The 18806-nt window shown below is 42.5% G+C and overlaps 1 protein-coding gene across 2 annotated transcripts in view; it reads left to right on the top strand.

Moving 5' to 3' along the window:
- The first annotated feature begins 1833 nt into the window (after window positions 1-1833).
- grik2 (glutamate receptor, ionotropic, kainate 2) overlaps window positions 1834-18806 on the top strand; it is a 172375-nt gene continuing 155402 nt past the window's right edge. For both annotated transcript variants that reach the window (XM_048260176.1, XM_048260177.1), the window contains exons 1-2: window positions 1834-1964; window positions 4995-5366. In XM_048260176.1, coding sequence (XP_048116133.1) covers window positions 5249-5366 — 118 coding nt within the window. In that variant the 5' untranslated portion in view covers window positions 1834-1964; window positions 4995-5248. The remainder of the gene's footprint in view (window positions 1965-4994; window positions 5367-18806) is intronic.

Below are 18806 nucleotides of genomic sequence, written 5' to 3'. Positions count from 1 at the left end.
GATGTATCCTAGAGGAGGTGAGAGGTCAATAGGAGGGTCTGTTAAAGTGTGCCCCCTCCCCTCTCTTCTCCTTTTCGGACAATGCGAGATGCAGACTGTGCTGCTCATTAGAGATTTCTGCTGCTTGGGGCCTCCAAATGAAAGCAGCACTTTAAAGCTGTCCTGCTTTCAGTGCGGAGCAGTGGAATGAGGGCCCTAATAGGAGTGGCAACACAGAGCACGACATGGCTCCTGGTGGTCTTAATGGGCAGAATGATGTCCTGCAGAAAGACTCCCAGATTGAGGGGGGGGGGGTTGTAATGCACACACACACACACAAAATATATATATATTTTTAATAATTATTATGATCTTTACCTTTTAAACTATTCTTTCACTATTGGCCTTTTATGCTTTTATTTGCTATTACTGTTTGCTTTTGTTTATGTAAAGCACATTGAATGACCTGTGTATGAAATGCGCTATATAAATAAACTTGACTTGACTTGACACACAGAATCTTGCTCATGTGTGTGAACAGATTGACTGGTGGGAATACAGTGCAATGCCTGGAGTTCTAACTAGGTACACATATGCTGAGGTCACTTGTGGATGGAGAGAAGTGAAAATGTCAAAACAGTTCTGAGGAAGAGATTGGTAGGTGAATGAGTGAGTAGGCCTACACCATTGATTGATTGATTGATTGATTGATTGATTGATTGATTGAGTGAGAGTATGTGAGTGAAGAGGATGACAGTGAGAGGAGAGAGAAAGCGATGTCTCCATTACTGGTCACTTGTATCCATTAGCAAGAGGACACACATCATTATTTTCCAAATTGCTGTCAGCAGGCTCTCCTTCTTTAGTTAACTAATGGAGCAGAGCATCAACGTATTTCAGATATATAACCAAAGTCTGCCTGCATTCCTGAAGCATACGTCTGCCTAGGCAAGGTTATTTTCTGGTTGCCATGTATAGATTTATTTACTGAAACATACCATGTGAGTGCCACTTGAGCTCACCAGTATTATTGAACTATTTTCCTTGGGACCAGTTGATCAGGCATTTGGCTTGTGCGTTATTAGAGGAGCTTGAAGTGCACATTTTGTGGTTGCCTGATTGTTTTTGTCTGTTTCTGTATTGTGCTGCATGTGTGTCTTGCAGGTTGTGTGCCATACTTCTTCAGGCAGATTAGGTAAATAATTAATTTCCTCTCTGATATGCAAGACTGGATGTAATTAGAGAGAGAGAGAGAGAGATGAGGCACCGCTCCTTCTGAGGCTGATTTAAGGATCACAGTGCCTGCTTTCACTTCTTTAGCCTCTCACAATCCAACTCTTCATGCAGTGGAGAGGTGTGGGGGTCGAATCAAAGATTCTTTTCATTTTCCTAAATCGCATAAGATGTGTGTGCCCCATGGCCCGTGTCACCCGGCTCCCAGCTACAGTGAAGTGTCTTTCTAACACTAGCTGTCAAACAATGAGCAGCGCATACAAATGTAAACAAAACCTGGCATTTCTCTTGGCATTTCTTCTCATATATCATACCCATTGACTTACGATGAATCGTGTCAACAATTGCGCATTGGATTGGAAACATACCTTGGATTTTGATGCGCTGCTACTGTCTCCCATAACCGATGTTACTAGCCTAATTATAGTACATCAAAAGATTCGCGTGATTTAACTACAAAGTGTCACAGTGGTACAGATCAATGAATGCACCTTCTTCACGAAGGGGAGCTTGTGTGTAACATCAGTCCACCTTTCATCGTGCGCTCTAGAGATCTCCCCGTCGCCTGTCCCCTGTTGCTTTAAGCAGTACGTTTTTTTGTCCGACAGGAGGCGTGTCTTCACCGTGTCCAGAGCGCTCTAAGACGAGAGTCTGAGGGAACCGAATCGGCTGCGCTATCGGAACAAATGAACTAGGTACTTTCTACGGCTGTCGTGACAGTTACCATCTTATTCTGCCTTTGCTTGTCGAAGGTAAGGGCATTTATGTTCATTGAGAGCTTCTCTCGACAGTTTGTTATTTAATTAGTTTGCCGTGCTTTTAAGGCACGGAAGCTTGGTTGGATTTCTTTCTCCGCTTTTTTTATGGACAGAAGTACGGGAATAGCATCATAGTGTGCTGTAGAGTAGGCTACTTTGAGTTAAGGAGAGGATCTCTGCACATCGTGTATTGGTAAAAAATATATATATTACATATTTAGTTTCCTGCCAATTATCTTTTGGCATCTTCCGTTCCGGATGGGCCAAATTAAACGTCTAACTCCACACTCAGCACCTGAGAGAAATAGCTTTCGGTAGTCCTTGCCGACGTTCTCTGCAAACAGAGCATATTACATTTGTGAAGATGTGGCGTTACAAAGATATTACTGTGCCCTTTGATGTCTATCAACACATTGTATCCGAGAGAGATTACGTGATCGGCTTTGTGAGTGACCCAGACAGTGCCTATAGAAGACGAGAAAGTGCACCCGTTCATCTACGCAAATTGCCGAAATGATAAGCAAAGGCTTTAAGGGCGCACTCGCGACTCTTTGTCAAGTTTACGATCAGATGGTGTAGCCGAGTAGGAATGCCCACGACGACCGTTATTACACGCCCCTCATCAACAATGGAAATCAAATTCGTCTTTCAACTGGTTGATACTGTTTTTGGCGACTGTATAGGTCCAAAACTCTGCCCCTATGCTTTTTAAACTACGAGGAACCATGACAACCCACTCACCAGGCTCCGCTCGTTTTTCCATATACTCTCTCTGAACTAGAGGGGGCATCCTAAGCGCATGCCAATTGAGTTTAAAAAAAAAAGTTTATTCATGATATGTTTCGCACGCAATGTTTCTCACGGTAGCCTATGTGTTGCCCGATAACTGAAATCAATAGTAAGAGACTTGTTAAAGGGAATTAACCGTAGTAGGCTATGGCACTTCCATTATACCTATCCTGATCTCCTGTTAGTAATAGCTATTTACTGTGTGAAATTACGACAAACCTTTATCATCTTAAAATGAAATAGTCGCGTGAAAAAAAGAACTTTGAGCAATATCCGAGCAATAAGTCTACACAACTTCGAATTTAATGCACACGACGATGATACTGCCTTGTAGACTGCAGTTTGAAAGTATTTCAATTAGTTCAATCAACATCCTCTCTCTCTCTCTGCACATTCGTTTGTTACAGGAGTTGAGATGACCAACGGCGGGGGAAAAGGCCATAATATGATTAAGACCGCCACAATTGGAGTGTTAATATCGAGATTCTAATTTGGTCAGACTCACAGGACAACTAACAGAGATAGCGTATATCTTTCCGTCTCACTAAATGAAGACCATTAGACTACAACGGAATATCAATCACTGACAGACTGAGGGAAGACAATACGTGATGTATAGATTATAGCTTTTATTATTGTTTTCCCTCTCAATCATGTTGATTGAATTGACTTGTTCGACGTCATTGAGCGTCTAAATAGTACTGCCAAGTCTGCCTGGTCCCTCTGTAAGATGACGACTATGGGCGCATATATATGATATATTTTTAGTGTTTGATTTCAGAAATTAGAGACAGCAATTCATAGACAGCACACTGCAATGAAGAACAAAATATTAGGCTACTAGATAATACCTGTTTCTTAAGGCACAGCGCTCGCTCGCCTGTGAGGTCACTGTTCGCTGTCCATGGTTCTGAAATGTAGTTCTCCACCCATTATTTTGAGTATCCGTCATACAGGTTGAACGTACACTCGGATTTCTCTGTCTGTTAATTAACAAAATGTGCAACTATAATATTCCCGACTGCATTAGCACCTCTGTCTCTATATTTCAGAGATACTAGCTTTTAAAGAGCTCGAACAGGGGCCGCAACAGCCTTTGACAATAATATTCACTTGTCCATAAATTACACGTCAAAAAAGGACGCTGTTAGCCTACCATTTTTCACTGGGCCCTTAATAAACTTAACCAGTGTCTGTGTCACTTTCTCAAGAGTGAAATCACTCTCGGACTCTTAAATTAAGTAGCGTAGCCTAGTTTATGTCAATAATGTAAGAATGTAGCCTACCTCAACACTCAAGGGGCATTAATAAACAGCAGAGTAAGGAATGAGTCACGCACTGCGAAAGTTCAGAATAAATAATTAAAACAATACCCTACCAACATGTGCCCCTTTAAACGTTTAAGCAAATTCAGTGTAATTTGTAGGCCTATAACATAATCTGGCATCATCAGACAGGCATCTTGTCACTCTAAAAATAGCATAGGCCTAGATGTTACCAGTTTGATATAGGCTAGATCGTGACTATTTGAAATTTTATTTGATCGGGACATTTAGGCTAGCAGTGTGTTAAGCATGGCAAATACGCATAAAAACTGAAGTCTATTTCGGTTATGGTAGAAATAATTTTCGACAAAACATTATTTGTTCTTTGAAAATATGCTGACAGGAAACATTAAACTATGATTTAACAGAAACAATATTCAGGGGCCGAGCCGATTTCCAATGGCTCCTTTATTTCAAAAGCAGTGCCCTACAAACTGGACATCTGAGGACACAATTGACACACATGCCAACTACACTTCACGGAGGCAAATATGTCCTGACCCTCACTGACAATCTCTTAAAATGCATAGATTGATTTTACAGCTCGCCACAACACGCCACTATTACCGGAACTGTGATTTTAAGACATTCTGCAAATAAAGGGGCATTTGGTGGCAACCAGCGACACTTCGGCAAAGATGTGTGTTTTAGTGTCAGATATGGATCTGAAGCATCTTGTGGTCAGCAGCACCAGCGTGGTATGCCCAATGTTTGCTCACTGCCGCTCCGTCTCCCGCTCTCACACTGATCTTGGCTCGACGTCAGATGCGCTGTAGCAGTGCAGTAGAAAGCTAGCATAGACAGTCGAGCCGGACTGAATGTTTTGCGCCCTTGTGCGAACAGACTGTCCCTGAAACGATACCTGTTTTGGATACTCAATCTGCCCTGCGCTCCTTTCTCTTTCTTTCAGCACGCCCGCGAATGGATTCCTCTCGGAGTTCCTAAGTATAACATGGATGCCCCGCTCGCTGAGGAAGGTTGTTTCTTGGCGCAGTAAGACGGACACGAAGAGCTTGCTAATGGATCCGGGGAGTGAATGCCCTCTCTCCGTCTGACCATGCCGTGATCCTGTGCGTGGGCCGTCACCCTGCTTTACGTCAAAAAGAAGAATTTCGGGGGAATATAACGATCCAGGGAATAACATTTGTGTGCATCTCAGACATCATGAAGATTACCTCCCCACTGATAACTCAAGCGAGATTCAGGTGCACCGTCAGGCTTCTTCTGCTGCTATTATTATATGTGGGATATTCACGCGGGATGCCACATGTTCTAAGATTTGGTAAGACACCATTTCATATCACTAGTATGTGTTGCTGGTCACTGAAATGTTTAACCGCTTACCTCCCTAACTTCTTTGCAACTCTGTGACCTTATTCTCGACACCTTGGTAGTTTTGTTTTCACTTCTCCTGGAACGTGTTGCTGCTTTCGATTACTGCCGGTTGTGTTTCCCTCTCTGTAAATGCAAATGTCGAGGCTTCTTGTAGTCCAGTATCCCCATACACTCTTCTTTCTGATGTAGTCTAGCCTATTTTACAATTTTCCTTTGCCGATGAGGCATGCTGTACATCTCTCGAGAATTTATGAGAGGGAAAACTTTGAGTAACTTGATAAAACTGTGGTTGTAGATACCATTCATTTTTTCATTCGAAATTCTTGATGGTAGCCTAATATTAAGCCTAATCCATCTTTTAACGCGAATATCAAACATGCAGGTTAGTTGTGTGTTTGTGACTGTGTGTGTGTGTGTGTGTGTGCAAGAGAGAGAAAGAGAAATTGAGGTGTGTGTGTGTGTGTAAGATGTGTGTGAGAGACAGAGAGGGATGAACCTGTTAAATTTCTCTTTCTATATACTCCTCTCTGACAGAGAGAGAGAGAGAGAGAGACAGAAACAATGTTTCAGTGAATCAAAGATGTGATGTGATCTCTGCCAGGAGCTCCGCTTCAGATATTTTTCTCCTTTCCGGGGCCATAGGGAGTGTGTAGGGGTGTAGTCCTATGGTAGAAGTGGAGCTTTAATCGCACGTTTAGCCAGAAAGATAACGGATACTTAAACTCTTTCAGTATTTGCTTCCCGGTGCTGGCACTTTGCACGTTGCTATTAGCAACCATTTCAAGGAATGCTTTGTTCTATTTCAGCGCACTGGTATTCACTTTAAAAGCGGAAGATGCGCTCCCGGGAAGAAAAGCCGTGCGTGGTCCTGCGTGCAGTGCTCGTGTCTAAACTTTGCTGAAACACTAAGCTCAAGAGGCTCTTGGGGATATGTAGGTCTGGCACTGCACTGTCAGGTATCACATAGGTGCTCATAAATGCTGATCATTCAGCAGTTTACGCATGTTGCCATTTGGCTATGCTGTTTTCAAGCGTTACAGACTTCAATCCACAGTCCCCGTACCACAGTCACTCTGTCGCGCGTTTTACACTCATTCCATGTTGCTGAGCTCGAAAACATTCTGTTCTCGTCGAATGCTTGGCACCCATGCTCCGTTTAGCCAAAGGCTTCTATTTAAAACGCAGGCCCCATCTACGCGCCGCCTCCTGCCACTATGGCAACGAGCGAGGTTTGCTGTTTGGCCTAGGCAGGTCAGCGCGACATCGAATTAAGCCAGGCCTAGGTTATTCATTTGCCATTTTGAATCCATTTGAATATGCTCTTAGGCCCAATTTACTTTTTGCCGAATCTGAACCGAATCTGCTTTTAAATAGGCTAATCGAAAAACTAGGCATATTCCGCCACTGAGTATTCCAAATATCCTACCTACTGCGTCTCTCCAGGCTTGCGGATATTACATAATGTACAATAAACTCTTTGAAGCTTAAGCATCACTTGTTAAACACACTCACTACCACAGTGTGTGATATATTCAAAGAAATACAATTTAGATTGACTAACTAAACTGAGTATATTCATTCAAATCGCGAAATGGGAATGAAACTTCACCTGTCAGTTTGAGAGGACTAAACGGAGGGCTGGTGTTATCCATTGTGTTTACAAGCATGCTTACGACAATGGGACAGGGCGATCAGCTGTGTGGCCAATTCCCGCAGTCTTTCTTCCGTTTTGATTTGGTCAGAAAGAAAGTTCTTTCTTGCCATAGCCCTCGCGGTGTGTTTTCACGCCTCCACTGTTCCGTTCAGTTGCACCGAAGCTTGACATGGAATTCAGGAAACAGCAGCAGGCTACTCTATAATAACACACAATGGAGACCTACACCGATGGGGAGATCAAATGCATGTCAGCTCAATTTAGAATATGTCAGCCCTATGTTCCCACATTTCTAAGATTTTTTTCCACTGAAAATTAGGCCCTATGTTCCCACAGCCCTATGTTCCTAGGGTTAGGGTTAGGCTGTGGGTACATAGGGCAGTGGGAACATAGGGACGCTCCCCTATGTCACATACAGGATCATTTTGACATGACACCAGGGTAATTTTGTTATAACACCACCATTTTATGTTTTATGGCAGTTTACCTCTAGAGCCCCTAATGCATTGCTCTTTCTGTAAGGGGACATTGACATTCTAGTTGCTATGATAAGCTACTATAGATAAAAGGTAGCCTAACTCAAATTAGACATGTAAAGATACTGTGTCTAAGACTATGTCTGTAATGATGACACTTTTAGGGCGAGAGTCCTATGAAGACCTGGCATAAAAAAGCCATGGGTAGACTTGCCTCACTGATTTCTAATAATGAACGAATCTCTCTCTCTCTCTCTCTCATAAGTATATATGTAGATGGGATGTCCACTTTAATTATTTGGCATTGGACAGATTTACACCGTGAAAGCTATGGCAAATGTGTGGGATTAGACAGTCCGAATGTTGTACTGTAATTGTATGGTCCTCATGGACATACAGAACCTGGAGGCACATTGCAGACATTTCCCAGCTGCCCCAGGAGGATCAGTAGCCCCCAGGAGGACCAGTACCTCCGCCCGCCTTGGTTGCTGAAATCCCTGCCTCAGGTTACAAGAAAAATGCCCCCACAAGGCCCCTCACCTTTCTGTGACTGTATTTTTATTTTTTTAGTAGCTCTTAATCCCATAGCTGGCGGGCTTCTTCCTCTCTCAAGGCCCCTTGTTGAATCTTTTTTGTAAATGTGGTTTTGATAATTTTATATCCAGTTCTGTGACTGTAAAGTTTTTTGATTTTGAGTAGCCATACACAGTAATGTTGACCACTGCCCGTATGTTGTAATATATCCGATCATTGATATGTGCTGGCAGGCTTCTTGTGTCTCAATCCCTCAACAAACCTGCATCAAATCATCATTGTTGCCACACAAATTAGTTGAATCTTTTGTGTAAATAAGTGGTTTTGGCAGAGAGAGTGTACGTATGATTATTTTATATCCAGTTCTGTGTGTGTGTGTGTCTGTCATTTGGCTGCATGTCCATCACAAAGGGGAGGTTCTGTGTTTGTGGCTTTCAGTGTGCCGTGCCCAGAGCACTGAGCTGGGCTATGAGCGGCCCCAGTGTGTGCCGGGCTCCCCGGGCTTTGCAGACATCCCTTCAGTCTTTCCCATTCAGAGTAGATGGATAAGTGGTGTCCATAACCTGCTGTCTCCTCCATCAAGGGAATAGCAGGACCCCCCCCCCCCTCACCTTTTTTATAGGCCTGGAGGAGGCTGAGGGGAGGGAGATTTTGTGCATGTCATCACATTCTGTTTCATTGGGTGCAGGACAAGCTGGATGTGACAACAGCTGGCTAGCAGACATCCCTTCTCTTCCCTGCACACACACACACACACACACACACACACACACACACACACACACAGTCGCTGGTACTTAGATACCGGTGTTCACCAACCGAGACAGACTGGCTCTGCTATTAGCGATATGGCTGATTGTTTTCAATTTCCTAAAGATATCATATCCATCAGTACACCACCCCCGCCCTCCATCCCCACTGCACTCTGTCAAAAGAAAATGTCGGGCTCCAGTTGTGGCACAACTGGCTGGGGCACCTGCACTGTACGCCGGCGACCCGGGTTCGATTCCTGCCCCGTGGTCCTTTCCGGATCCCACCCCTGCTTTCTCTCCCATTCACTTCCTGTCAGTCTCTACTGTCCTATCATTAAAGGCATAAAGCCCATTTATTGGTGGGCGATTATGAGTGGATTTTATGGTTTGTTTATAGGGACCTTGTGACTTGTAACATGGGCTTCACAAGAAGCCGGACTGGACTCTGTCGAGGCAGGACTGTGACATTCCGACAAATGCATGGCTCCCCACGGCTCTACACTATACACAGACTGACAATGTACAAACATTCTTTGTAAAGCCATTGGATGGCTTTCAGTGAATTAGACCCAAACAACTACTGTATGTCTTCAACAACGATGCCAAACAAATAGCACTGTCCTTTTGATGCTATTCGTTTGCTTGGATCAAGTCCTTCATCACAAAATAAACAGCAATAAACAACAACTTATCAAACAAGTGCATGCCTTCCTAGTTAGTGCCTCTACCAGGTCCTGTTATTGATTTATCACATCACAAGGCACAGGATCACAAGATAGTGATGCCAAGTGTTTGCACATTTTCACTGCAGCCCCAACCTGTAAAGCACAATGCGCACACTTCACCAAGCGATAAAAATAAAACAATTCCCCTGACGAGGAGAACATATGGAGCCAAGCATTGAGGAATAGCCAGGGGGTGCAGGGGATGCTGGGCCTCCTTATTGTTTGCATTCTCTCTGTGCAAATGGGTCGTGCAAACAAACTACATCTACCAATTTGTTTGACTTTTTTTTTTTACTTCCTGTGGGACAGATCAGGCCCACACCTGGCCCACTGTCAGGTGCAGTCTGGGGAGGAGGAGGATAGGTTGGTGGTGGGGTGACGAGCTTTGCTGTGATACGTCTGCTAACACACAGCACAGTGTACAATGCTCACGCCCCCTCTTTTTTACGTGACATGTCAATAAGAGGATTTGTGTTCAGAGAAAGCTATTTACAGACAATACAAAGCTAAGAGGATCAGAGAGGCAGAGATGACTAGGTGTGAAAAGAGGAACAATCTTTATATAACAAGCTAATGTTTCACATCTTCTGTGTACTTCGGTTGGCCTGATTTTGTCACTGCCTTGGTGAGACTCACTGGGATGAGCTTCCCAATGGGAGGTATATGTGTGACCCAGTATATTGCATGTTGCGTATGGAGCTCAGCTTCTTCAACTAATATGGAATTGAAGCATCCATTATGCATTATCAATTACTAGATGCAAAAAGAGAGTTACTTACCTTTGAAACCAAAGCTTTGGATCTTGCAATGATGAGGAACATGTGTTATATAACACCACAGGAAAATATAACAGGAAATTGAATTGTTAATTTCTGCTGTATACACATGTGTGCAGTGCACTCACACACAAATGAACACACACACACACACACACACACACACACACACACGCACAGAGAGGGAGAGAGACAGGGAGAGCAGAGGTGAAATACTGAGAATGACAGAGGAAGCCACAGGTCACTGTCAGCTTTGTTCCGTCTGTCCATCTCTGACCGCTGTCCATCCTGTGTGGTGCTGACTTAAGTATCACATGCCTGTGTGTGTGTGTGTGTATGCATCTAAGGGTGAATGTGTGTATGTCTCAGTCCATCCAGACTGCAGTGCTGCTTTAGCATTTCACATTATGCATTACAGCACACTGGCTGGGAACTACCCATGATAGGGGCACTCAGTTGTGTATTTGGTGTGTGTGCCTGTGTGTGTGTGTGTGTGATATATGTATGTGTTTCTCATGTTATTTGGAGGAACACATTGCACTCTGAATGGTAGCTTTAGAAAGATAGAGAGCTCAACAGGGAACCCCTGTGAAAGAAGAAGAGGCGTTTGTAATATCACAGAGAGAACAGAGCACATTGTACCAGGGCACATTAGCCTTTTGTGTGTTTGAGGGTATGCAAGTGTGTCGCCCGAGAGAAGTGTCTCACCACCGAATGCATCCAAACATCAAACAACAGCAGCTCCATTCAGCTGGAGAGTGAGGTGAAAGGGGTGTGTGTGTGTGTGTGTGTGTGTAAAAAAACACCGGGAAAAACAGTGTTCAGTCCACCAAGTCATAAGCTATCGGCGCTGCGCAGCATCAGTTGTGATATTTATCTTAACGGAGTGTAATCGTAGGTAATGTCATGTATGAAAACTAGTATTGTTAGGCAATACTATAAGTGCAAGTCCAGGGCAGCTGAGGTGTGGCGATGACATCATCGATACGCAAGCAGGATGTGCGGTTTCGCTGTCTAAACGAACTCAAACGGGCTACGGTTTCAGATTTCTCCACTCTGGGACCAGGTTTCAGAAAAGTGCGGTTTCGGGCAGTGCGTTTACAGGATTCGTTTGGACGTTCGGCCAAGACGAAGCAAAACCTCTGCGTTTAACCTAAAAAGCGTCTCCGTGTGGACAGGCTCTTAGACATATCCTGCCTGGTACATCCCATTAAAGGGACACCAGATGCAAAGATAAAGAAAAGAGCTTCAGACCGAGCGAGGGGAAGTTTTGTAGAAAAAAAGCATCAGGCTTGCCTGGTGTCCCTTTAAGTGCCTCCCTGTGGTTACGAATTGCTTGGGCCTGATAGTGGGCTACAATACATGGTTTTAATAGTCTGCTTAGTGGGAGTGTTACATTTATTTATTTGTTTATTTAAAAGGGACAATGCACATTAACTGACATTTTAATTACACTCAAAATGTAAATGTGCCAGAGTTGGCAAATAAGCTAATTTTCACCTGTAGTCCCTTAACTGCAGTGTGTAGCTGGACCACAGTGCACACAGCGATCACAGTGAACATAGTGAACACAGCAAAGGAGGTCATTTACATGTGCTGAGCCTTAAGATCAGGAAATTAATATTATGTTGGAAAATCAATCTGTGCACAACATTAATGCCTTTGTATGGAGGCCATGAAGTACTGCATTATGCGAATCAATAGGAGATGAGAGGGGGTGAAATCATGATCTATGCTCTGACATTCCTCTCATTTAGAAAGAAGAAAAGAGAGAAGATATGGCGTTTTCAAACGCTCTGGTGAAGTGCAGATTCAGTCAGCAGGCTGTTTATTGTCCAGAACAGAGCTGCACATCATCCCTCATCTCCATTTATGCTCTGGTATCCTCTCTTAGCAAATGAGGTTAAATCGAGAGGAGAAGCTAACACTTCCAGGTCATCGTCCATGACAATCATAGGTCAGACACAGTGGGCCAGCGATGGTAGGGATGGAAGAGGCTATGATGCCATAGCCCAGATGACACAGTCCTGCACGTTCAATTGATTTATAACATAATGTGTAAATTTACAGAAAGAATTACTGGTATGTAGTAATTCCTATGTGAGCATCAGCATAATTGTTGGGAGACAGTGTTTCCAAGAATAATCTTCATGCTCATGAACACAGAAAAATAGTCTGCATTAATATCCATTCTATACGGCATTTCAGAATGTTTGTAAACAATAGGCTCCAAGATCCTTCCGGGTGGCAGAACGCAAGCGGCTTCCACTGACCTTACATAGTTAAAACATTGTTGTTGATTAAAGTTGAAACAATAACGAAAATGTGTTGTGTTTGGGGTTGTGCCGCCAGATATACAGCAAAAAGTGTAGGGTTTTTATCTATGTCCTTCAGAAAGAAAAAAAAATTATCCAGCGGAACCTGTGGGTGAAGTTTAAATCTAGTGGGCGTCGTCAAAAGTAATGCTGCAGAGAAGATGGCAAGACTGCCTGGTGGCGGAGTAGCCACTTCTTACATCTGTATCTGATCCGAGCAACAAAAACCCGATCATAGCCTTTTTGTTTAGATAGCAGGGAAATACACCATCTAACAGATTGTAAGTCAAACAGCAACAGTCACTAAAATAACCACTTAATGGCAGGCTGAGGTTCATTTACACATTAGGCTATAGTAGGCTAGCCTAGGCTACTATGCATTTCATTTATTGCTATCTCCTTAGGGCCGTTTGCACAAAGCACAGTTTGACGGATGACAGCCAAACACGGCAGTGACAATTAATTTCACGATGTTAGCTATAGTTATTAATGCACCTACTGTAGGCCTATCAATACCTAATTTTAGCAATGAATAACTCAACTGGTAGGCTACGTTCAACGGACATAGTTGTAACTAGCTTGCTAAAGTTATGCCGTAGTCTGCAACCCAAGCTTATGATCTTATCTTACCTTAATAATTTTCGGTGACATTTATCCATTCATCAGTAAAGCCATATATAGACATGAATTGAACAATACTAGCTAGCTAGTTAAATATTATCCTGACTGTCATCAGGGCACCAAAATAAACATTTTTTTTTTACGTTTTGCCTGGCGAACCGAACCTCTTGTGGTTATTTAGGCTGCTAAGGTCGTTTGTGCAACGGAATTTCTTAAGATAAGAAAAGGAGAAAACCTTAAATACTTGAGGGAAAATGATAAGGAAACCGAAGTAGAATACTTAAATGTGTTTGTGCAGCCGATTTTATTTTAAGGGGGCCTTAAATCAGATTTTAAGGGAACCTGAACAAGGTGTTTTGTGCAACCGGCCAGTCTCTCAGTCTCTCAGTCTTAACTATGTCTGAATTTCCACCACGTCTGATTTTGAATTAACTTACCTGTTGAAATGTATTAGACCTAGGCTACGGCCGATGGTGGGTCGGTGGGTTCCCCAAGCAATTTACCTCACGTAGCATTTTCATCATTCGCCTTTGATTTCGACTGATACTTCACTTCGTTCAAACTACGGGGTAGAGTGGACGCAGCATGGCTAGAGACACGTATGACTCATTGCATAATAATGAGACTTGTTTTACATGAGACACTGTTTTCTTGATCGCTCTGCCCTGGTCAAATTACATGGAAGGGTTTGTTTACTAGTAGTGCCAATGGAGAATGCTTCAGCTTTTGCCACCCGGAAGAATGTATATTGTTATTGTGACGTCATGGTGAATTCTCGTATAGACCCTTTCAAGAGAGTTTTAACATTCCATATGTTATCTTAATGCAGAGGAAATAGTTTTGGAACCAAATAGAACGTTCAAGCATTGTTTTTGTTTTTATTGTTGAAAGGGTCTATAGAGCCTGGAATGGGAACAGTGACAGAGTGACCAGTATTAGTTTTGAGGAGTTAATTAAGCAATATAGCACGAGTGAGAGTGGGGTTGGTCATGGATATTCCCACGGGTGTTGTTCAGCCGTAGCCACGAGGCCGGAGGCCGAGTGGCGCAGGCAACAACAGCCGTGGGAATATCCATGACCAATCCCACGATCACGAGTGCTATATTGCTTTTATACAACAATTCTACCACAAACTAAATAATCTGAAAACATCCCGTTATTGTTTAATTTTTTTTTTATTTCGACATCGTTCTTTCGCACCAAAAAATAGTTCCCTTTTCAGCGTCTTGGTTGCTAGGTAACCAACATTCCAGATCCCTCATTACGGGTCTTTGTGGTTTACGTGTCTTCTTGAAAGAAATGTCGGGCTGAAATCACATTCATATCTAGGTTTGCTGCATGCATGTTACAAGGATGGGCCATGTCATGTAAGGGACATGGTAATGCAAAAAAACGGAAACATAGTCTACATTGCAGAACCACTCAACTTTATTAATTTATGGTGAATAAATGTTACTACTGTGCACAGCCTGACGTGACGATGCTAGCAGGTTAGCAGCGGTTAGCTAACTATGGTAACGTTAGTTATCTACAAGTCTCCTCCAAGTGACAATCATATTATACACAATGGTGGCAATGCTGAGAACAATTAGCATCCTCGTTTATCTTACTTACATTGAGTTGACTGTGTGGCTTAATCCACAGATGTGGTGAAGCACTGTTTCGTTATGGTTTGCTAAGGAGTAACCATAGACAGTAAAAGATAGGGACCCATTGCTTGAAATAGTGGAGAGCTGGGATGAGAACATTGTGTCAAATCTTCGCATTGTATCGCGGAGTGATTTATTATTAGCTGTGCAAAGTCTGAGTTGAAATGTCCAGGGATATTCCAACTCATGAAACGTCTCTCGGCCAATCAGAAATAAATAAATAGTTCCATAGAACCCAATTGTTGTATAAATGAGATTATTACACGGCTCTTCAGAGTGCTGCAGAACGTTCCATTCACATGAATGGGCCTTCCCAACGTTCGGGCCTATGTTAAATCTACATAAATCACCGGCAAAGCATTTAATGACCGCTGTGAATGGCAACGGGTTTTGTGCTTCTGATTAATGTCTTTCATATCACTACGCAAGGACTGGAACTTCATTCAAACGTGAAAGCAGACGGTTGATCAGCTGTGTTCTAAAGAATGTTTGATTTAAGTTCAGCAGCGTGTGTTGCGAACTATTTGTTTCTCAGCAAATGCCACGATGAACGGTAACAAATAGGCTAGGTTATGTAGGCTAAAGTCATATCGGGGAGTTTATTATTTCGTTTTGGCAAGTAGTCATAATAAGCGGAGTGGGTATAGAACGCCGGTCATTACTGTGAAAACTAGATGTACCGCATAGCGGTACAAAATATGACCGCCGCTCAGTCCTGTACATCCGTTCAGCGAAAATAAATCACACTTCAATTTGTCTCCATATTTTACTCCATCCCCACTCTTGAAACTTTTGTGTATGCTTGTTTGGCATGCCTGAGTGTGTGTGTCGCTGCACAGAAAGTACCCTACTGGTGCTGAAAAGGTGAATAGATTGTAGAATAGCCAAAGAAGATGTAGAATTGTTATAAAACCTTTAAAATCTCTAAACAATCACAAGTAGGGCAGTTCATCACAGTTCATCCATTGCAACTGGATTGATGAAAGGTCACTTACACCTGTAGGCTACATTGTATTTGGGAAAAGCAAAGGTATCAGCATAATGTTATTTATTTATTTATTTTATGTATTTATAAACAAAAACATCTGTCAGTTCCATGCCGTTTTCAACAGCTATCAAAAACAAAGGTCATTTTTTGGATGGATGGATTTTTTGTGAATGTTTCTTCTTCTACATAAGATTTTAGTCATCTTTAGTTCATGTAATACTTTATTGTCAATGCACAAATTAAGTAACAGTAGTCTGAAACGTTATTGTTAATGCACAAATTAAGTAACAGTAGCCTAGTCTGAAACGAAGTGCTGTTTTTACATCTAACCAGTGGTGCAAATAACTGACATGTCCAAATGGGCCTTGATGAAATGCGCCGCTAGACTGTTCATACATTTTAACGGGCCAACGCTTGAAGAGCTTTTGTCCGTTATTGTTAGTGCAAATATAGGCTGATTCATGTTCCCCTTGCATTGTTTAACTGAGGTCCATGGCTAGTCTGGCTTTCATCAGACCAAGCTCAATCTTTAAGAAATCAAAAAATAAATAGCGGGCAGATCAGGCTGGGTTCACCCAGCCTAGTCCATAGGCACCGATATTGTTTAATTTTCCGATTGAGATATACACGCTCTGGCTATTCTAAATGCAAAAAATGCATCAGGGAGTTATGACAAAACGGTAACTAACAAACTAGATCCTAATAGAAAGTTGTTAGCTTCCCTAAGCTACAGGTAGGATTATAAAGGTAGGCCTATTGACAACATAAATTGTCAATAGGCTATGCTGGCGACACAAATAAAATCTCCTTTGAAACCAATGGCTTCGCCTTTACAGTATCAAGCTTTGACTTAAACTGTCATATCGCGGCTTAAAAGTTGTAATAACATTCACGCAGCTCCATGAGTCAATGAAAGCGCAAAATGAAGTAGCCACTTCTAAATGGGACCTACTACACAGTAGCTTAAGGTGTTTTTTGCTAAAACAGCCATAATGAAATGAAGGTGTCCATTGTTTGATACTTCACACACACGTGCTTTTTAATTTCTGGACTACAACTACCAAGCTGTAATCAAAAGCACATCGATTCCCCTCTCACACCCTGCACGCACTTAAAACAAAATAAACAGGCGCCTCAGTCTCAATGCATGTATAGGCAAACTGCATCAGACCGGTGTAACGTTGGTAAATCTTCCATTGCACAGAATGATTTTTTGTAGCACGTGCAATAAATGACAGTCGAAAGATACAAACAGTGCTGCTATACATTTGCTTGGTATAACCGCATTTATAGTTTTCTACAAATGCAATAAATCAAATGCCTCCATCACTCAACCAACGCTTAACGGTAACATTACCTAGGTCCTTATTGATATTACAAGATTAACGTACCTGCGGTAAAAACCAAGCATGTCCGATAAACATCCTCAGATTTATTTCGGCTTCAAGAAGAAATGGAATTACACTTCATGTGAACATCGTCTATCCTTATTAGATGTTCATTTCGTAAATTACAGTCCTTGTATGAAGGCCCATTGTTTTTTTTTTCCAACCCCTTTTAACTTCCAACAAAATTACGCCTCACTGCAACGATGCGCCATCTAGTGGACAAACGACTACTTTCCAATACTGAAAATGCAGCCATGATGATGATGATGAATATTTATTTTGGCTTTCTTTTTTTCCTACTGATTTTCATTTTTTTTACCCGGGAACCACAAATGAATGATTATGAGCCAGGTTTTATGTGGGCCTTGAGACCAACATACCATAAAAGATTCACAGAGAACTGTGTCTGCCCCCACCCTCCTTTCGGGGTCCAGTCCAGCGGGGGCTGCAGATGAAAACGAAAAAAATGACGGTTCCATGCTATCCATATGGGGGTACATGTCACTGTTTTGTGTACCCCGGGTCTTTTCAGTGTCCCGGGAATCCTTGTTGGTGTACGCCACTAAATGTACACATAAATTATTTTATTGTAAGGCCCCCATGAACGAAAGTACAAAAAACTGGCATGCATTCAGAGGGTGTCATAATGATCCTACACTTTTAATTTTGTGCAGTTTTGACCTTGTCAGCCAGAGATATTGAGATGAAAACACCTAATTTTATGCTTTTTAATTTTAACTAGGTGGCGCTATACATGAAATAAGTGGTAATGGGATGGGTTGACATGCCCCCAACAATAACATACAAAAAAAAGTGGACCTCCTAGGCCCTACGGGTTCTCGAGATATTCACAGAAAACTGTCTCCGGCCACCTACAGGCCAGTTGGTGTATAGTAACATAAATTAATTTATTGTGTGGCCCCCATGAACGGAATTCCACAAAACTTGGCGTGCATACAGGGTGTCATAATGATCCTACACTTCCAATTTTGTGCAGTTTTGACTATGTTAGGTCACAGATACCTTCAATTACACCACCTCATTTTTACTTTTTTGTGTTTAACTAGGTGCGCTATACATGAAATGAGTGGTTATGGAATCGCGTTGACATGGCCCCTTGAGATCAACATACAAAAAAAAATAACGGTCCCTCCTAAACCTTTACGGTTCTCGAGATATTCACAGAAAACTGTGTCTGCCCTACCCTCCTTCGGGGTGCAGTCCAGCGGGGGCTACAGATCAAAACGAAAAACGATGGTTCCATGCTATCCATATGGGGTTACATGCCCACCAAGTTTTGTCTACCCCGGCCTTTCAGTGTCCCGAATCATTGACGAAATTTGGACATCACCGAAAAGAAAAAAAAAAAAAAAAAAAAAAAAAAAAAAAAAATCTGACTAAACCTATATGACCGCCGCTTAAGCTGGGGCGGTCCATTGTCCCTTCAGGGCGGAACAAGACCCCTCGCTGCGCGCTCGTCCGGGTTCGCCCTGTCGGGACTTATTTTCC

The sequence above is a fragment of the Alosa alosa genome, chromosome 13 (genome assembly GCF_017589495.1).
Source record: "Alosa alosa isolate M-15738 ecotype Scorff River chromosome 13, AALO_Geno_1.1, whole genome shotgun sequence".
NCBI classification, from domain to species: Eukaryota; Metazoa; Chordata; class Actinopteri; order Clupeiformes; family Clupeidae; genus Alosa; species Alosa alosa.
This window is presented reverse-complemented; position numbering and strand designations above follow the sequence as displayed.